Here is a 22,133-nt window from a genome sequence, read left to right as displayed (position 1 = left end):
TTATGATGATTTGTGCCTGTTTCCGAACGTGCAACTGCCAGTGGGGTTCAAGACCCCTAAATTCAACAAATATGATGGAACAAGCAACCCTAAAACGCACCTGCGCTTGTTTGCTAACAAGTTGGGCAAGCCAGTGGATGACGAGAATTTGCCGTTGAGATTATTTCCAGAAAGCTTAGAAGGGGATGCGCTTGACTGGTATTCCAACCTAAAGCCGGAGGAAGTGAAGACCTGGCTCGATCTGTCCAATGCCTTCATTAGACAATATGAGTATAACTGTGAGCTAGCGCCAACTCGGACTACTCTGGAAGGAACGAAAAGGCGACCATCTGAAGATCATAAGACATATGCCAAGAGATGGAGAAAGATAGCTGCGAAGGTGGAGCCACCGATGACTGAGGATGAAATTATTCGCACATTCATAAAGGCGCATGATCCTCCATATTTCGAAGAAATTTTCCGTATGACTGGTTGTTCTTTTGCTGCAATTGTGAATAAATTGGAAGAGTTTGACGACTTTGTGAGAGCCGGGAAGATTGTCAATGTCTCTGCCCTGAAATCTCAGTTGGATGCTTTACAAGGGCAGGGAAGCAATGTGAAGAAGCCGCCGTTCAAAAAGAAAGAGGGGGATGCAACATTTATTTGGAACCAAAACCCTTCACCCAGACCCCGATACCAACACAGCCCAATCTACCAACCCCATTACCCTTACTACTCAAATCCGCATCCTGTATATACTACCAACATCCACCACCTTCGACCTCGCCCAAGCTATCCAAACCCACCTTCAGCCCCTTTTCAAATTTCCCAATCAAATCCACCCCAAAACCGACCTCGCCCTCCATATAACCCAAGATTTCCTCCACCAAATAGACCTGTTTACAACCATCCTCAACCTCCTGAACCTTACAACCGACCCCCTAGCCGTACATTTACCAATTTAGGCAGGCCTCTGGACCAATTGTATGACCAGTTGAAGGCCGCCGGGAAAATTGGTACAGTACCCCCTCCTACCTACCCATATGGTATGCCCGCGTGGTATAATCCACAAGCTGTCTGTGCTTATCATTCTGGGGCCCCCGGACATGCCACCTTTGATTGCAAAGCGCTTAAGCATAAAATCCAAGATATGGTTGAAGCCGGGGAGATTGTAATCCGGAAAAGGGAGGCGCAAGGGCCGAACGTAAATAGGAACCCTTTACCGGAACATGCCAATACCATTGGGGTTATTCTGGATGATACGGAGTATGTGGAACCAGTCAAAGAATTGGCAAGGGAAGCTGAAGTGTTTGGGGTCACAGACCAACCTTTTGTCATAGAACTGCCATTTGAAGAGGACGAGAAACCCTTTATCTTGGATCTCACGCCAGCTGAGAGTGAGTCTTTGGAGCCGGTGGTTATTGAATTCCCGAAGCAGGAGCCTGTCCTGAGCCTGCAACAAGTACCATGGAATTATGATGAACCTGACGTGCAGATTGGGGAAAGGTCAATTGCAAAGAAGGAAGTATCAGTGGTCACAAGATCGGGGAAAATTGCAAGCCCGTTTGAAGCAACCATTCCGATTCAAGCAAATAACTCTGAGCCACCCGCCAAACCAACAATTACCGAGAGAGAAGCCTTAGATTTCCTTAAAAGGCTCCAAAGAAGCGAATACAATGTGATCGAGAAGCTTAGCAAGTCGCCCGCTCAAATATCCATGTTGGATCTACTTTTTTCATCAGATGTGCATAGGGATGCATTGCTCGAAGTACTGACTAAAGCTCAAATTCCTAGAGACATTTCAGTTGATAATTTCTCACACGTAGTTGGGAATGTACTCTTCACCAAGCAAATTACTTTTTCCGACGAGGAATTGCCGTCGGAAGGCATTGGACATAACAAGGCCCTGTACATAGTTGTGAGGTGCAACGGAAAAATGCTGCCGAAGGTATTAATTGACAATGGATCTGCTCTTAATATATGTCCCTGGAGCACCTTGGAAAAGCTAGGATTGCAAGACGTCAAGTTGAGGCCTTCAGGGACCATAGTCCGAGGTTTTGATGGAGCGCAAAGAGAGCCAATAGGAGAAATTGATTTAGTAGTTGAAATGGGGCCCGCCCAGTTTCAAATAACCTGCCAAGTCATGCATTTTTCTAGTGTTTACAACGTTTTGCTTGGCAGGCCATGGATTCACAAGTCTGGGGCTGTGCCTTCTTCATTGCATCAATTGCTAAAGTTTGTAGTGAATGACAAGCTGATCACTATATTTGCCGAAGAGGATTGCCTTGTAATCACTGATTCTGGGACAAAAGAGGATGGAAGCCGCAATGTCACCATGACTCCCCATAGCACGGCTGATATCGTCTCTGTAAGTTGGATCACAAACGAGGAGCAAGTTCTACCAAAGGCCAGTGTTATGATGGCTAAGGAAATGATCCGAGGAGGTTATGAATTTGACAAGGGACTAGGACGAAATCTGCAAGGAGTTTTGAAGCCAGTGGAGATTATGGAGAAGAAAGATTCATTTGGCTTAGGGTTCCGACCAACTGCTAAGGATATCAAAGAAATGAAGGAACGTAAGAAAGCAGAGAAAGAGGGCAGGCAAAGGGTTTTTGACATTCCACCACTGCGGTATACTTTTCCACGACCAACAGAGGTTATCACATCAGAGGTTAATCCAGTCGACGAAATTGAAGCAAGTTTGGCTCAATTGTTCGTTGGGGCAACATTTGAGGATAGTGTTCCAGGCGAAGCTGAATTTCCTGACATCCCCGAAGGATCAATTCCCAATTGGACAGCCGAGTCCCTGCCCGTTCGGAAGGAGTTTCGGTAAACTAAAAGGGGTTTATCATTCATGTGAATTCATGAAAATACCTTTGCATCTGTAAATAGCCAATGAAAACAATTTTCCTTTTAACTAACGTTTGTGCATGTAAATATTGTTAAGTTTTCGTTTCAATTTGCTTTCAATCAAAGGTCTTTATGAAAATGCACAAGTTGTTCTTGTCATTGTTGTGTTGTTTATTCGATTGTTTATATTCATATTGCTTGATTCATTTGTTTGTTGTATGCTTATTTACTTATTATCCCACATTCGTTAATTCTTTCAGATGGCCAAAAATAAAATTATTTGACCCTTTGGATATCACAGTTCTGGAATACGATAATGGCAATCTCTATATCACTCACGACTTGGAGGTCTGTGAATCTGAACTCCAAAGCGAGAGTGATAATGAGGAAGTATTCGATTCTTTTGCAAAGGACTTTGAACAATATGAGGAAAAACCAAAACCGAACCTGGAAGAAACAGAAAAGGTTAACATTGGCACTGAGGATGAGGTTAAGGAGGTGCAAATTAGTATTCATTTGAATGAAAGGCAGAAAAAGGAGTTGTTTGAATTCTTGACCATGTTCCAGGATGTATTTGCGTGGTCCTATGATGATATGACTGGCATTTCAACTGATGTGGTGGTGCATAGGTTACCCACAGACCCTTCTTTTCCACCCGTAAAACAAAAACCCAGAAAATTCAAACCAGATATAAGTCTCAAAATAAAAGAGCAGATTGAAAAACAACTCAAAACCAACATTATCATTGTTTCCCATTACCCAATTTGGCTTTCAAATCCTGTCCCTGTTCCAAAAAAGAGTGGAGAGGTAAGAGTTTGTATTGACTATAGAGACCTTAATAAAGCCAGTCCTAAAGATGATTTCCCTCTACCAAACATTCACATTCTCTTAGACAATACGGCCGGACATGAGATTGAAACCTTTTGCGATTGTTTTGCTGGCTACCACCAAATTTTAATGGCAGAGGAGGATAGGGAGAAGACTGCTTTCATTACCCCTTGGGGTACCTTTTGCTACCGAGTCATGCCTTTCGGTTTAAAGAATGCTGGAGCAACATATCAGAGGACCATGACAACCCTATTTCATGATATGATCCACCGGGAGATGGAGGTCTACGTGGATGATATTATAATCAAGTCCAAAAGGGCAGAGGACCACTTGGTTGATCTGAAGAAATTATTCGAGAGGTTACGGAAGTACAATTTGAAGCTAAATCCTGCAAAATGCGCCTTCGGAGCACCTGCGGGTAAGCTGTTGGGATTCATTGTTAGCAAGAAGGGCATAGAAATAGATCCGGCGAAAATCAAAGCAATTCGAGATATGCCAGTGCCGAAAACTCAGAAGGACGTGAAAAGCTTCTTAGGGAAGATCAATTTCATTGGGAGGTTCATCGGCCAGCTAACTGCCACATGCGAGCCGTTGTTCAAATTATTGAGAAAGAATGTGCCGTTGTATTGGAATGAGGAGTGTCAACAGGCTTTTGACAAGATTAAAGATTATTTGTTGCATCCACCAGTTTTAGTGCCGCCCAAACCGGGCCGACCTTTGATTATGTATTTATCTGTACTCGATGGAGCAGTAGGGTGTGTTCTGGGTCAGCACGATGAATCCGGAAGGAAAGAACAAGCCATTTACTATCTAAGCAAGAAGTTCACGCAGTACGAGGCTAATTATTCATTCATTGAGAAAAGCTGCTGTGCATTGGCCTGGGCAGCCCAAAAGTTGAGACACTACCTGTTGAGCCATACCACTTATCTTATTTCCCGATCTGATCCTTTGAAGTATCTTTTGGAGAAGCCGATGTTGACTGGGCGTTTGGCGAAATGGCAGATAATTCTCTCAGAATTCGATATTGTTTTCACCTCACAAAAGGCGGTCAAGGGGCAAGCTATAGCTGATCATTTGGCGGAAAATCCAAGGGATGATGATTACCAACCACTCCGTACTTATTTCCCTGACGAGAGGGTCCTATTTGTAGGCGCTGCAGATGATATAAGTGAACAAAGTCCTGAATGGAGGCTTTTCTTCGATGGAGCTTCGAATTCTCTCGGAGCTGGAATTGGAGCTGTTTTGGTGTCACCCGAAGGGAAGCATTACCCTGCCGCTGCCAAATTGCAATTCGCTTGCACGAATAACATGGCTGAATATGAAGCTTGCATTTTTGGTCTCAAAATGGCGTTGGAAATAGAAATCAAAGAATTGATAGTTTTCAGTGATTCAGATTTGCTCGTGCATCAAACCTTGAAACAGTGGATAACCAAAGATTCGAAAATTCTACCCTACCATTGTAGTCTGCTTACTTTGGCCAAGCAGTTTCAAAATTTGGAGTTTAGACATCTCCCGAGAGCCAGGAATGCATTCGCCGATGCTTTGGCTACCTTAGCTTCTATGATCCAGTATCCTGATGAATTGAAGATCGAACCAATCCAAGTTCAACTTCAAGACAAGCCTGCCCACTGCTGGGTTACAGACGAGTCCTCGGATACTATTCCTTGGTTTAATGATCTTAAAGAGTTTCTCAAAACTGGGTCTTACCCTCTGCATGCTGGTACAAAGGACAAGAGTTTTCTGCGTAGAATGGCTTCAAAATTTTTCTTAAATGGAGAAGTGTTGTACAAAAGAACCTCGGATTTGAACCTTTTAAGGTGCATTGATGAAGATGAAGCTCAATATATGATGAAGGAAGTGCATAGTGGCGTTTGTGGACCTCACATGAATGGCCATTTGCTAGCGAAGAAAATCATGAGAACCGGATACTTCTGGCTTACTATGGAGCATGATTGTATAGATTTTGTCCGGAGATGTATAAAATGCCAAATGCACGGTGACATTATACGCGCTCCACCCACTGAACTGCATAGCATGACCGCCCCATGGCCCTGTTCAATGTGGGGTATGGACGTGATTGGTACAATCGATCCTCCCGCTTCAAATGGACATCGATTTATATTGGTGGCGATCGAGTACTTTACCAAATGGGTTGAAGCAGAGTCATTCAAACATGTCACGAAGAAGGTAGTGGCCAATTTCCTGAGAGATCACATCATCTGTCGCTTCGGAGTACCCGAAACGCTTATCACGGACAATGCCAAGAATCTGAACAATGACATGGTAGATGGACTATGTGAGCAGTTCAAAATCAAACACCGCAATTCTGCCATTTATAGGCCTCAGATGAATGGAGCTGTAGAAGCCGCAAATAAGAATCTGAAGAAAATTATCCGCAAAATGACAGAAAAGCATCGCGATTGGCATGAAAAGTTGCCTTATGCATTGATGGCATACCGGACTTCTATTCGGACATCGACTGGGGCAACGCCATATTCACTTATGTATGGGATGGAAGCTGTATTACCAGCTGAGGTTGAAATTCCGTCGCTACGAATCCTTATGGAAGCTAAATTGGAGGGGGCCGATTGGATCAAGCAGCGCCATGAGCAATTGACTTTGATAGATGAGAAGCGATTCAATGCTATCTGTCATGGGCAATGCTATCAAAAACGTGTGGCCCGAGCTTATAACAAAAAAGTCCATCGGCGGGCATTTGAAGAAGGTGATAAGGTACTAAAGCGAATTTTGTCAATGCAAGATGAAGCTAAAGGCAAGTTCGCTCCAAATTGGCAAGGGCCGTTCGTTGTCCAAAAGGTATTACCTGGCGGAGCTCTCATTTTGGCGGAAATGGATGGACGGGTTTTCCCTCAACCCATCAACTCAGATATGTGCAAAAAGTTTTTCATTTGATCATGCAAATTTTCTTTAGAAATTCATGCAAATGGCGAAATGCAAGTCAGGCCATCTTCTTTTACACTAAAAAAAAAAAAAAAAAAAAAAAAAAATTTATCTCTACTTGTCCCCTTTGAGCCATCAGAATTGACAAATTTCGTTTGATAACCCTTGAGAATTGCAAACCCCACACTGGGGCAAATTTGTTTCGAAAATCGGAAAAAAAAAAAAAAAAAAAAAAAAAAACCCTACACTGGGGCAAATTTAGTTTTCAAAGAAAAATGCAAAAAGTGAGGAAAATACAATGAAAAATGCAAAGAGGGAAAATCTGATCAAACTGGGGCAAAATTTTCCTCAGTTTTGGAGTTATTTTCAGAAGAGTGCAATTTTAAGTTATTTCACCCCTCGTATCAAATCTGCTTTCAAGCCTTAACTTTTCTTGAAAAACACCCCACCTGACCTCATTACAAAAGCCCAAAGTCCTGGCTTTCATCACTTGCTGCATTTCTATTAGAAAATTTGTTAATCAACTGGCAGGTGATGTCCGTAATGTCTTCGCCTAATTTTACAAGGGAAGTACATTTTACTGATGCCAGAAATCTTTAATTCATGTTTCTGAGTCGATCATGGTCGAGACATTTCAGTCTTCTTTAGGTGAAAACCCGAAAGGGCACCTCGAAAGAAAAAGAAAAGCGAAAGAGGAAAAAAAAGAGAAAAAAAAAAAAAGAAGAAAGAAGAAAAAAAAAAAAAAGAAAAAAAAGAAAAAAAAAAAAGAAAAAGAAGAAAAAAAAGAAGAGAAAAAAAGGAAAGGAAAAGAGAAAAGAAAAACAACAAAAGCAAAAATAAAAGGGTGGGGGCAACCTTGGTGAAAACCCGAAAGGGCGCCAAGGTAGGTTTTCACAACGGTCAAGCTCGAGAAGGAACAGCTGGTGACCCGGTTCATTGAGGGTTTTCCTCATATTTGTGAAACTTCTGCTAGTATCGGATTCCGAAGCGAAAAATATCCGAAGTCTTGAATATGATATTCATTGGCTAAACTTGTATTTTCTGTATAAACACCATTTTACAAAATGTAAATCTCCTGGTTTCTTTAATTCATTTGCCTTCTACTATCTATGGTTGTCTGCATTTTTCTGCATGTTTATCTTTGCCTGACATAGGAAATAATCTTGCATATACATTGATTGTTATGTGATAAATTTTTACGCATCATTCTTTCACCATTAAATTCAAATAAATGATAAACCCTAAGGTTTGGGCAAAGATAAGGGATTCAATCATCAGCTACAGTGAGTAACATGCAACAAAGCTACCACCTGGATTGGGTGACGTGGTAAATCTGCATTTTATCAGTCTCAGAAATTAAAAGGTTTAAGGCAGACGCCGCCAAGCCGAAATAAAAGCATCACAAGACTCATGTTTACACGATTCTCAAGGCAAACCGGATCAAATAATGGTGGCAAGCCCATTATTTCTTCTTTTCTTGCAGGAATGTGGCATTTACAAACAAAAGCAGCCACTCTCTTTTTGGCACCTAAACCGATGTCAGACAAAGCTTCCCAGTAAACAAGGATCGATGTTATTTGCAAGACTCGATCATAAGAAACAGCATCAGCTATCGTTTCGGTCACAGAAATCCAAATTTCCCTCTTGGTACAAAAGTTGAACTATTCTCAGGTAAAAAAAAAAAAAAAAAAAAAAAAAAAAAAAAAAAAAACTCAATTCATTGTTTAAATTTCCCCAGTGCAGTCCCGTTTTAAATTCCTGTTCGGGTCAGTCCCGTTTTAAATTCTTGTTCGGGCCAGTCCCGTTTTAAATTCTTGTTCGGGCCAGTCCCGTTTTAAATTCCTGTTCGGGCCAGTCCCGTTTTAAATTCCTGTTCGGGTCAGTCCCGTTTTAAATTCTTGTTCGGGCCAGTCCCGTTTTAAATTCTTGTTCGGGCCAGTCCCGTTTTAAATTCCTGTTCGGGTCAGTCCCGTTTTAAATTCCTGTTCGGGTCAGTCCCGTTTTAAATTCCTGTTCGGGCCAGTCCCGTTTTAAATCTTTGTTCGGGTCAGTCCCGTTTTAAATTCCTGTTCGGGTCAGTCCCGTTTTAAATTCTTGTTCGGGCCAGTCCCGTTTTAAATTCTTGTTCGGGTCAGTCCCGTTTTAAATTCCTGTTCGGGTCAGTCCCGTTTTAAATTCTTGTTCGGGCCAGTCCCGTTTTAAATTCCTGTTCGGGTCAGTCCCGTTTTAAATTCCTGTTCGGGCCAGTCCCGTTTTAAATCTTTGTTCGGGTCAGTCCCGTTTTAAATCCTTGTTCGGGTCAGTCCCGTTTTAAATTCCTGTTCGGGCCAGTCCCGTTTTAAATTCCTGTTCGGGTCAGTCCCGTTTTAAAATTCCTGTTCGGGCCAGTCCCGTTTTAAATTCTTGTTCGGGTCAGTCCCGCTTTAAGTTCCTGTTTGGGCCAGTCCCGTCTTTAAATTCCGTTCGGGTCAATCCCACTTTAAATCTCCTGTCTAAGTCAATTCCATTTTAAAAGTTTTGCCAAAAGGGGTCAGTCCTTATTTCTAAAACGTCCACCGTTCGTGACGTTTGCCACCGAATAAAGCAGGTAAGTATTTGGTGTCTACTTCTTTGTCTCAAGTTTTTCCAAAACTCAGACAAAGAGGGGCAAACTGTAGACACCAAATTTTTGGTGTAATTTCTTTTACTTTTTATTCTCATTTGTCGTGGTTACTTTTAGTTTTTTTTTTTTTTTTTAGTTTCTAGTTTCTATTTTTATTTTTTAAGTTTTAGCGTAGAAAAATCATGAAAAAAAAAGGAGAAAAAGGAAAATTGTTCACAAAAATACATTCAAATTTAATTTTTTTGGCATTTTGGTTTATTTTTGTTAATTTATTTTGAAAAAGAAAAGAAGGAAAAAATGATGAAAAATGATGAAAATGAAAGAAAAGATCGAAAATGGTAATTTTGTTATTTCTAGTTTGATTGATTTTGATGTGTTTGTAATTAAAATTGTTGTTTCTATTATTATTTAGTTTTACTATTATTTTTGTTAAATTATTAAGTTGAGAAAAAGAAAAAAAAAAAAAAAAAGGATCACAATTCCATTTTCTGCCGGATCCATTTCTCCACTGCAGCACTACATCTTATAAACTACCGACTCCACTCCACTACCTCAGCCTGAAAAACCAAAAAGAACATTCCAGCTCCACTCCACTACCTCAGCCTAAACCACAAAGAACATTCCAGTTCCACTCCACATTTTTTTTAGCTTCGGACCAAGACCAAAAGAGAGAGAGAGACTTACCTGGTAAGCACCGCGAGAGGAAAGAAAACAGCGAGCTGCAATCTTTCTTCTTCTCCCTTCTGTCCAGACCGTGAGCTAGAGCAACGGAAAGGAAGACACTGCGTGAGTTCCTCCCATTTCTGCACCCTTCACCCTCAACCAACTGCGATCATCCACCCACTTCAACAACCGCAGCTGCAACACCAACCCGCGAACCGAACTGGTGCGTGAAGCCGAGAGGAAGGAAGAAAAATTTTCAGATTTTTTTTGTGCGTGAGCTGAGTTGTTACAGAGGTAATTTCTGAGCCAAATTTAAGCTAATTAATGGTAGATGATAGAGATTAAGAGTCTGCATGTTGGATGGTGCGACTGGATGATGAAATTACCACCTGAGAAAATCTGTTTTGCAAAAGAAATGAGTTGGCCGAGAACTGATTTGGATAATGCAGCGTTAATCTTGTTTCTTGGAGTAATCTGAGCTTTTAAATGTTATTAACTAACTAAGAACTGGATGGTTAAGTCTTGCATGAAGTTAGTTAGCTCAGATTAAGCTAGAAAAGAAGAGATGAAACAAAATCGGCTTGCATGCAAGCTCATCCGAGGGAAGCTGAACAAATTGCTGGTTGATTGACGAATTCTTGGTAATAACCGAACTGAATTTGGACTGGAAATGCTAGCTAATCAGTTCAGTAGTTGTGCATGTGAGATTTAAGTGCCAAATACAAGGTTTTAACCGAAGGAAAATTCTGTTTAGGACTGACTAAAAGTTGAAAAAAAAACTGTGTGATGGCCGAGAGAGCAGAGTTGGAATTGTAGTTTGTTATCAGAATTTTCTTTGTGAGAATTATGCTAGGAAAGAGGGCTGCTATCCACGGTTGTCTTGAGCATCTAATGACCGAAATTTCTGACTTCATCATCTAATCAAATAGATGTTAATCCAACACTTAAATCTTGCTTTATGAAGATCATCTTACATGTTTAAGGTAGTAATTGCATTTGATGCCCGAAAGTTTGCTGGATAGTCCTTTCCCCTTATCCCAAGTTTTTGCATTTGGTTGAGTGTCGAATCTATCATGATTTTCTCGAATTGCTATGCATGAATACCTCTCGGTTGTGTAAAGAGTTTAAAGCTGCAACTTTGCAGCAATAGGTTGCAGAATTGCCGAAATCATGACTATTTTGACACTCTTGATGGTTGTTTGCTATTTGTTCTTGGTAATCATGTTAGAGTATTGGTTTAGTGTGTTGCCTAATGGATTTGCAAGTTCCACTGAAGTTCATCGCTGGGGTCTGCGAGGAATGCATTTTTTGGGTTGTAAAATGTGGTTGTTTCTGTTTGAGTTGTATAGTCTCAATTTGTTTGTTTGCAGAAGTGTCGACCAACTCTTTTCCTTTGCATGCTTAGTATACTACCTTAATGATAAGTTTTAGCTGGATTCTGGTTTGAGATGATTTTTAGAACTGGCAACATGATGTTGCCGAAGTTTCAGAGCATGAAAGTCACAAAACATTTTCCAGATTTGCTGCATACTCTTTACTTCTGTCATTGCATTAAAACATGAGAGTTGGGTATTAAAAATGGAAGGAATGAATGGTTGCATCGCTGTTTTGATCCACATTTGAGTTGGTTGAAGCTAACTAGTTTATGTTTGGGATGAAAATTGGCATTCGGCATTCACAGAACCGAAACCGCCATAAAAATTGCAGACTTATACCTCCTGTAGACCTGCATAGAACTTGCATGATTTCCTTATAAGTGGTGTTGGTTGGGATGTGAAAGATATGTGTTTCGTTGCTTAGTTCAAGTTTCTTTGGAGATTAGATGGGAAGTTGTGATCAAAGAGCTCCTGAAATCTGCATTTGGAACCAGAAATTGCCGAAAGGATGTTTGCTGCACTTTGTCTCTTGCTTTTGCTGTTATTACCTGCTTCCTTTGAGTGTAGTGGAGAAAGATACTTGACTCACAGTAGCGAATTGATCAAACTTGATTTTAATAGGGATCTATTGCAGTCTACTTTTATTGATGTTATTACATCTATTTTCTTCTCAAAAGGTCCTAAGGAGGTGTTAAGATTCTTCATTTTTTTTGACACCCTTGTTGATGGAAAATCTGTATTCCGAGGGGTTTAGTGTGTGTTTGGAGGATTTTTATATACCAAAGACATCTGGGTTCCTCCCTATGTCATGATATGATAGCAGTAATATGTAGAAAACCTGTTTTGATGACCTGTTATCATTGAGGAAAAATTAATAAGGTTGTAGTGCCTCTTCCAAATTTTTATGCTTAGTTGTCTTGGTGCTTTGAGTTGCGGCAACAGGGATAGAATTCCCTGGGCTTTGTTGCAACAATAGCCATCCCGTTTGTAGTTGCTAAGGTTCGTAAGTATGGGATTGGTTTGTTGTTCCATTTGAGACACTATGTGTATGTTCGCTGCAAGTCTGTTCCCTAGCATCTTTGCTGCATTTTATTTTCGTGTCCGTTTGGAACTTGTGAATCTGATGGAAGATAAGTCGATGCATGGAGTGAAACATTGATGAATGATGAATTTTTTTTTTTTTTTTTTTTTTTTTTTTTGAGAAACTCACAAGAAGATTACACAACGTGAGTAGTTTTGTTGTTTTGCTGAAGCCGAATAGCATAGGAAAGAAATAATTGCAGAAACAAGTTTCCTTCGTAGGTTGCATGTTTTTGCATGAAAGGAGTTCTTATAATAGCACTTTGACCCATCAAGTTCCCTTTTATTCTACAAAGGCCCAAATATGTATTGATTTCTTGCAATTGAGTCCTAAGGTATTTGCAATTTGAACCATTATTTGGCTTTTATTATTTTTGGGACCTTTGAAATGCTTAAATGTTTCAATTGGATTTGGATGTTTGGTAATAGTTGCATTTGGGTCCTCGATATTTTGCTATTTTAGAAATTTGATCAATGATTCGCTTTTGCTTGAGAATTATGCATTATTTGGCCATTTTTAAGTTGCAATTGAAGAAAGTTTGATGTTTTGGTGGGCTCAAATTATTTAGTTTATATCTTATCACTAAATTGGTGCATTAATCTTTTGTTTTTGGTGATTTTAGCCTAAGTTAGTCTTTTCTTGGGTGACTCTAGCCAAGTTGACTTTGTTTACTTCCTTAGTATCACCAACGGGGAGGTATAATCTCTTTTACCCCTTTTGTCTCTCCTATGTGATCCAATGTACTAAGTGTGAATCGCATGCCTAATTTGCTTTCATTACCATTCTTTAGTTCCATTATTTCATTCATTCTTGCTTTTATTAAATTATTCTTTTAAATGGGGTATGTGTACACCTCTTGGCTTGTAATAGATAGGGCTGTGGCGAGCAATTTGGTCCATTTTCCCCTTCCCCTTTTGTTTTAGTTAGTGAATGTAATAAGTTCATTAGCTTGGTTGCATGCCTATGTGTTATATGTTAAATGCTTTATTAGGATTTTGCATCTAGTCAAGCATGCTAAGTGTTATGTGCTACGTGTTTATAAGTGATTCGCATGTCTACTCGTTTTTCATAAGTATAAATGAATGGAATGGATGAATGTACGTCACCACACTAGTCCAACGCTAGTTGTGGCTTCTTTTATCGTTTCCACTAGTCCAACGCTAGTCGGAATTCATAGAATGGGCTAGTCCAATGCTAGACCCAATAGGTTCTTTTTTCCCTTTTTCATTAAGTGCATGATCACCACATATCACGCATTTTTCCTTAGCTTATCATTTGGTATGTTCCTCAAACCCCTTCCCCTTCACTTTAGGACTTGCATCTCATGCTAGTTAGGGTTCATTTGCGTGAAAATCCCCTTAAATATGGGATATAGACGAGTGTGGCTTTTTCTAAGCCTTAGCACGCTTGTATCCTCTCTATCAAAGGGCAAATTGAGTCACGATTTAGGTCTCCCCGTACCCATTATGCATGAATTCCCTAGGTTCATGCATCCATTCTATCATAACACTTTTCTTCCTATTTGCACACGTACACCTTTTTATCCCTTCACTTGCACACGAACACTTTTTGCACACGTGCATCTCTTTATCCCTTCACTTGCACACTAGCACTTTTTATCATAACTTGCACATGCACTTCATATTACCATCGCACATACCATACCTTGCCCACTCACGTGCACATTTTCACTTATGCATCTTTGTTTTTTATTACTTTTTCAAACTCATGCCTTCACATTGCATACATGCATTTCCTTCATTTGCATCTCACTTGCATTATTCGTGACTTCTTCAAAGGATCGTTATTGGGCTTCACAATTAATGTGATTGGCACCACTCAACCTTTGAAGAGAAATTTCCCCCAATACCCCTAGGTCTAGGGTTTTGCATTCATGTAGCACATCCAAATGTAATAAATTCTTTGGTTAAAACAAGAAAATTTTTGATTAAATCAACGCAACTAGCCTTGGCTAGGTCGAAGGGGTGCCTTGGATTTTTATCCTTGCCTTCCCCTTCGTCAAATGTGACTCCCGAATCTTTTTCTTTGTTTGCGTGGACTAGGAGTCGTTCAAAAGGGTTTCTTACTTTTTTCCTTAAAAATTCACTTTTTGGGTGACTTGGTACACCCTAACTCTATACCAAGTGGCGACTCCATTTTTCATATAAAAAACCCTTTTTGAACTATTTTTCTTGGGTCAAATCGTCGCAGTTTCAAAAGTCCCATTTAGACCCATCTTTCTTTTAAATCACAATTCATTTTCCAAATCACAAAATACATCTTTCTCAAACCATTCATTTTTATTTTTATCAAAAAAAAAAAATGGGGCGCGACAACGAAGATGCCTAATATCCACTTCATAACCATAATACTTTACCAGGGGATTTCACAAGTAAGGCATTTCCATTTGCTATTCCTACTGTGCAAGTATCGAAATTGATTTCTTTTTCTCATCTTTTTTTCCATTTTTTTCTCTTTTTTTTTGGAAGGGGAACGGTTCGCAAGGCGTGGGCACGCCTTGTAAGCCAGAGTCTGCTGTTCACCTTTTTGTTGATAATTTCATCCATTCTTGTTCCCCCTTTTTTTTCATTTTTTTTTAATTTTCTTCTCTTTCAATCTTTAGATGCACAGAAACAATACCATACAACATCAAATCTAACAAAACTCGCAGCCATAGATTACTTGCCTTGCAGACGCAATGAATTTTCAGGCATCCCTTAACAACACCAGGTGAAACAAGAAAGTCTAAAAAAAAAGTCATGGGTTATTACACATGATTAACAAACAAAGAGAAGGATAAAAACTCAAACGGGTTCACTATCAGGAGATAAGATGAAGGCATGGTTTTTAGAAAGTCAAAGAAGGTTAAATCCTAAATGCCCTTATCATTTCAAATGCATCGAGTTCAACAAAATGTGGTTTCGACATGTACAAAATAGCAAGTTCTAGAATGCCGATACCATGCATGATACCTACTCAATCAAACAAAAATAGAGCAAACAAGAATAATGTGCTCATATAAGGCTCAAAAGCTCCCAAAAGTTTCAAGAATGGGTCAAGTCCAGCGTATTCAACACTCAACAACACTGCCAAGGGAAAACAAAATACATAGCTAGTATATTTACCCACATACCCACGCACCTTGATTGTGTCATTCATCACAGTAACATGCTCCAGCATTAACAAGCATAGAAATAAACAAAAAGCCGACTAACTACAATGTTTTCATTTTTTTCATTTTTCCCTTTTTTTGTTTTTTCTTTTTTTTTCTTTTTTTTTAGAGTAACAAAGCAAAATGAAATAATGGAAGCCACTCCCCCACACCTAAAACCTACATTGTCCTCAATGTAGAAAAGACAAATGAAGTATTAGGAAAAAAGAAGAGAAACTTCCCTGACCACCGGGGAGAGAAAGCGAAACACTAAGGCGGAGGAGGTGAGACGGCTGCGTGCACAAGATGGTGTGGTGGCGGCGGACGCAAGGTGGAGTGGCGGCGACGGACGCAACACGAACAGGAAGGAGAAGACTGAAGCTAAAACAAAGTAAAAAGGGATTAGACAAGACAGGATAAAGAAAAAAAAAGTAGAAAAGTGGGGCTAGGAAAACAAAAATTTTCTTTTTGACTTTCATTATCGGAAGGGTTGGAAGGCATGGGCACGCCTTGGAAGTTATAGTTTTCTGACCGTCAATTCCAAAACTTCATTCCTTAGGTGTGACGATCTAGCGTGGGCATGTCTAATTGCCAGCTTCCTGCCACAAAATAACAACCCACTAAATAACACTAACACTTAACAAAAACTTCAAAAATATAATAAAAACTAAAACAAAAGAAGCCTTAGGTTGCCTCCCAAGCAGCGCCTTTCTTTAATATTTTTGGCTAGACATCGTCATGTTTATTCACGGAGGATAAAATCGTGTGGCTCGTCTCAATGTTTCATCTTCTATGTATCTCTGATATCCCTCATAAATAGAGTAATTCTTGAGCACATGAGGTATGGTCTTCCCTGGATTAGTAGCTGGCTCTAAACAAGTCGATAAGAATATTAGTTCTTCACTTATTCCTCCATCACGAACACTTACTAGTTCGAGATATTTTTTCATCGTAACTCTTAACTTATTTCTATCATGAAATCCAAAATCTTCTGGTATAATAAAATCAATTTCACTAATAGGAATTGAAGAATAAGAGTTAGGTAAATATTGATTAAGGATTGGAGGAAATATCACCGCATTTGGAGATTGTTCACTGGATTCATCCGCTTGAACCATTTGATGTTGGGGGTCTCAATTCTTGCACTTCAACTTTCTTTTCAACTGCATCTTTAGTTTCTTCTTCTTGAGACTCTTGCAGTACCATATCATTTGTCAGGATAATTGCACTCTCATCCTCTTCAAGGTCGATGTTAGTTTATGAGAGTAATTCTGACATCGATAATGGCTGTTGCTGTTGATATTGATGTTGAAAATTGGTTGGCTCTGGTGCATAATTAAAATTGGAGTTGTCACACTATCTTTGATCATACCCATTTGAATAAGGGTCATGCCGCGTTCGAGATTGGGGTGAAAAACTTCCAAACTTATTGAGATAGGCATTCAGGTAATCTTGATATTCAGAGCACATACTGGTTGAATGATCTGTGGCATAACAAATCCCACAAGTTGCAGCAGCCATTTTGTCTATAAGAAAGTTTAGTGAATCTAAATATTGATAATCAGAACAAACACAAGCCTCATTTCCTTTCGTAGAAATAAAATTCAGTCTATCACCAAAATACGAAATGTCAGCAGCCAAAAAAAAGAAAAATAAAAAAAATAAAAACAGGATAAACTCAAAAAGAAACAAATTAATCAGGCACCAGTCCCCTGCAACGGCGCCAAAAATTGACAGGTGTCGAGCCTGTACAATAATAAATATCTATTCGAGAAAAATGTAAATTTTACATATAGCGGTGAGTAGGATCAAATCCACAGGAATTGGGGATAATTCGTTTCCTTTCGAGTTAAGACAAGTGGGGGGTCTTCAATGGGAGACAAATAAAAATGAAATAAAACAAACAAAATTCAAAACTAACTCACAAAGCACAATTTACTAAAAATAGCAATTAATAAAAGTTCTACCCAAAAGATCAACTGCTCAGGCACGGTCCAATTAAATGCTCATCGATGCAAAGATATTTCATCCATTTATCACTAGGTTAGTTATAGTTATCAATAAGCTCTGACAGCCAGTTTTTCCTTACCTTTTCGACAGCCAAGGTACGACCGTTGACTGCTTCTCTAACCAGATAACAACCCTAAGTATGACCTTAGAAATTTAATCATCCAATTGCATTAGAACTAGAAGAACCTAACTCTAACCAATAGACACGCTAAGAGGGTTTATTTAAATTAGATCCTACGTTCCTCCAACATAAAACCAATTATGGTGGTTGTCACTAGTTATCAACCAAACGAACAATTACGGATCCAATTCAGTTAATGTGACAGTAGGCTATTGAATTAAATCAAATATCCGGCCGTTGATATTCAATTAATAAAATGCCCATGAACAATTAATTCAGAGAACGCACGAATAGCAACAGACTGGAAAAAATAATGAAAATTCGATTAGATCTCACAATTATTATGGGCCGCGCCCTCGCGTCGATTTTTGGGTAGAGGAAAAATTTAGCCGCTCCTCATCGTGTCAATCACACGTGAGTTAATTGATTTCATCCACACAAACATCACAGAATTTGGAACGATGAAATACCGAAGAAAGAAAAAGGAAAAAGTCTTCCTTGTCTCTGCGTTGATGTTCGTACTGAAGCCCAAAGTTCAACACAACACCCATGAGAATTTGTACAGAACCGAAGCAAGAGTAAAAGAGTCTAAAGCGTAAAAGCCAAAAAGCAAGGAAAAGTCTACAACGTCTGACTGCTGCGTGAAAAGAAAACTAAAGCTAAAAAAATTTTCCCCTCATGAATCTGGCCTTTTCCTATTTATATCTTCTAATTAGCGCCGCCAGGAGAAATCCACAAAGGGGTCAGGAACAAAGCTTTTGTTTAAAGGTTCTGATCCAGTGCTTCGGGTTCACGTGGACCGGGATCCTTAGTTGGCTCTGCTGCAATTAATCCCGCGGATCCGGCTTGGGGTACCTTCTCCAATTTCTGGCGTGGCCACGCCCTGAGATAAAAGGTCTCCCAAAAATTACTCCAAAAGATTACTTTTTTACACCAAACCCCTACAAGTCACACAAATATCAAATATGAGCAAAATCTTAATTTTTAGCACCATAAGTAGCTAAAATTAAAACGGAATAATAGCGCAAAATATGCTAAATAATCGCTCTATCAAGTTCCTGGAATTTTCCTAACTTATTTGCACTTTTGGCTCTCAATTTCGAATTACTGAACCAACTGGTTGCCTCTCAGAAAATAAAATATTAGGCCTTTAACTCTCTTTGGACACCCAAACTACAAAAGATAATTCATTAATATTCACTAGCTAGGAAAGGAAAATTTTATTTTACGTGCCAATGAACTTTAATTATTTACTAGAATTTTGCCCATGCCTTAGCACGATCTCTTTTCTTATTTATTGTGAATTTATACAAATATGAATAATTTAAATATGAAAATTAACAACAACCCTACATGTTCATTCATATTAATTTTAAAAAATTAATGTATTCTAAATATTTAATTATTTACTAATTTTTAAAAATTTGTTTACATACTTTCGCTATAATATGATAGTATATATCAAATAATATATCCCATATCAAAAATTTGATAGATATTCTTTTTTATAAATATTCTTTTAGATAATTTAAATTTTTATAATGACCATAAACCTAGAACTATATATTCACATTTAATTAAGTAGAAAAGATCCAGCAATCCAGTTTTTTTCATCAATAAATATTTAGTTTCTAATAATATTGGTAAATCTATCGGTATAATAGTTTAATTCTCTTTTTTGTACCAATTTAATTCAAAATTAAGGGAAGAGATGATGAACAATTTGAATATTAACCAATGATATGGTGGTGAAAGGAAGCAATTTATCATATATGTAAGATTTTAATAATTGTGATTTGAAAAAGGCTTTGCTGCAGTTCTATGTAATAATTTCACAGAAAGCATTAAGATAAGATTAGTTATTTTTTAAATTTATTTTAGATATCATTAAGATAAGATTATTTATTTTTTAATGTTATTTTAAAATTAGGAATAATTTTTAAACATATAATATAGTGAAGTTGCTTGGATATCCATTTTTGGGAATAATATTTGACATAATATTTAGCTCATCAAAATTTCATTTCAGATAACCGAAATATTGTTTGGATTGCAAATATATGTATGGTGTACATTTTCCCAGCCGTTAAAAGGCTTTCCTTGTCCACGTGGGTCCAATATCCTAATGGTTGCTTAGCTGTTATTTCCATTAGCCACTGTACCTCACTTAACACTCTATTGCAGATGCCTTTAGAATGTGCAAAGAAACCCGTTTGGATTCCGAAAAAATTTCAATTACTAGCTAAGGGTAGAGGTCCAATCTGTAGTAGAGAAAAGGTAGACGAAGCAGCAGTGAACTGAGCAACCTCCATCGTCTGAAAATGAAATTGCCTGAAAAAGTTTCTATTCAATCACCTAGGCTGAGCCATATGGTTTTCTCCAGAGTACGTCGGCCGGTTGGAAAATTTCGCGACCTTGGGTTTGCAAGAACTGTGCTCCTACGGATGACACCAGATCATCTCCAGACACATAGCCAAGTTGAGTGGTGAAGTAATGGACCTTTGCTAGACACTGCTGTTCAGAGAAAGACTATGGTGGTGGTTTTATGGTAATGTCTGGGTATTATCGTACACCAGCTCAAATGTACATTCATGCTGCTGGAAGCGGACAAGGTAGGATTACCTTCACTGGAGAAGGTATAGAATGGAGAAGAGAGGTGATTCACATGAGAGCAACCATGTGATGGTTTATAGGCTTGCATTTGAGGCAGAATAGTTCGCCGAGACAAATGCAAAATCGACGCAACGCTTGCTCCAGACTTTGAGCATTGCCAATCCATTAAAGAGGATTAGAATTTTTTTACGTTTTACTATCACACCATAACTACACAGAATAATACAACCATTTTATAGAACATCCAAGGGCCATAAAATCTCTAGAAACAATTACATCAGTTTCATTCAACCAAAGCAGATGCAAATTGGTCGGTTCCCGACTGTGAAACGAGCATTGAACAGTACATAAAACGATGCTAAGGAAGAAGTAAATTACATCCCGCCTTCCATTGGTACGCAACACTAACTGCTACTAATATCCACCTTAACTGAAAAGGTATAAAGAAGAGACGATTATTAAGGCCACCGATATCATCGTCAGCTACGATAGACGGTAGTTCACTGGAAATGAGGAAGCGGAACTTGCATAAATAGAAGCTTGTACTAGGCGGACATTGCAGTCAACCAACTACTGGCTTCACCTACACGAAGCAGCATGCATTTGATTAGCCATTTCTTCAATCATTACCTTTCAAGTTTCAATCCCTTGTAGGGACACAGCCAATGATTGCATTTGTGGGTATGGACCTACGCCACTTTCGCCCTGAACTTGCATGTCCTCTTGTTCATACTGCACAAAGTGATCTTCCAAAGGTTGAGTTTCCCTTAGAAAATTATGCAGAGCACAACATGCAATCACTACGTTGATTTGCTTTTGCATATATGAATATGGTATCGGCCCCTTCAAATGTGCAAAATTGTTGCTTAAGAACATCGAAGCTAAGTTCAACTACATTACGAAGTTGTGAGTGGCGGATATTGAATAGCTCCTTTGGACCTTGGGCTCGACCACGCCCTTGTCCAACTCGTGTATCATGTCCTCCTTTGAATAGTGCTAAGAATTTGGGCTGCATCTTATATGCCGCGTCCAACAGATAGTACTTACCTAAATTTGAAAAGAAGCATGGTTGCTTGGGGCATAAATGAAGTTCTACAATTTATCAAAGTAATTTTCTTTCAAGTTACATCGAAAAAAATGCACTCGAGAAGGTTTTGCAGGTTACACATATTATATATCAACTCTTCGAGGAGGAACCAATGACAATAAAACAAGAGATCATCCTTTTCAGGACATGTAATTGCCTCTGCACCATGAATAGATTAATCAAAGAGCTAAAAAAATTGGCAGAGTGGAATTGCATTGTACCTCTGGACAATAAAAATTTGTTGACTTGTAAATTTCATTAATGAAAGAGCTAAAAAAAAACATGATTGATTGACTAGAAATTTGATTGACTAGATTAATGAAGAGGAACAAAAACGTAAACTGCCGGTAATGGTATGGAGATTTATATAAGGGATTGGCCATAGCCTCTAGGGAGCGCGACGCTTCGAATTGTTATGAGAAAACCAAGTTATAATTTGCAAGGTCCAAGCCTTTCATTTTCAAACATTTGTGAGTGCAACATTAGGCTTATATATTTCCATGGATAAAGTCACAAACATATTTGAAAAGTTCCCTTAGATCACTGTCTTTACAAGCTGTCCATTACTACCTGTTATTCACTTGCTTGATTTGCAAGTTTTTGGGTCAGGGAGTAAATCAAATTTTTTATCAAATTTGCCATTCTAAAGTGGCGGTATTATTGCCACTTCAGCTTCTTTACAAGCTTGGCCATAGTGGACAAGGTCTTTTTGTTCTTTCATTCTTTCTAACAAAAAAAAAATGTTGGTGAACTGCATACAAAAACAAAGTTGGAAATAGTGCACAACTTTTAAACAATTTTATACAATTTTTCTAAACAAAGAAAATATAGTCAGACGGTGTTCACCAGCTTCTAATACTTTTAAAAGCAT

At 38.7% G+C, this 22,133-nt stretch overlaps 1 protein-coding gene across 1 annotated transcript; it reads left to right on the top strand.

Annotated features, from left to right (window-relative positions):
• The first annotated feature begins 1,027 nt into the window (after positions 1 to 1,027).
• LOC140015764 (uncharacterized) lies at positions 1,028 to 20,984 on the top strand. Its single transcript, XM_072068579.1, has 3 exons — positions 1,028 to 2,726; positions 20,085 to 20,198; positions 20,830 to 20,984. Exons 1-3 carry the CDS (start codon positions 1,028 to 1,030, stop codon positions 20,982 to 20,984), a joined length of 1,968 nt encoding a protein of 655 aa, XP_071924680.1.
• Positions 20,985 to 22,133: the final 1,149 nt, after the last annotated feature.

This window comes from Coffea arabica, chromosome 10c, assembly GCF_036785885.1.
Source record: "Coffea arabica cultivar ET-39 chromosome 10c, Coffea Arabica ET-39 HiFi, whole genome shotgun sequence".
Lineage (NCBI taxonomy): Eukaryota > Viridiplantae > Streptophyta > Magnoliopsida > Gentianales > Rubiaceae > Coffea > Coffea arabica.
The sequence above is the reverse complement of the archived record's forward strand: the minus strand, read 5'-3'. Positions and strand labels throughout refer to the sequence as shown.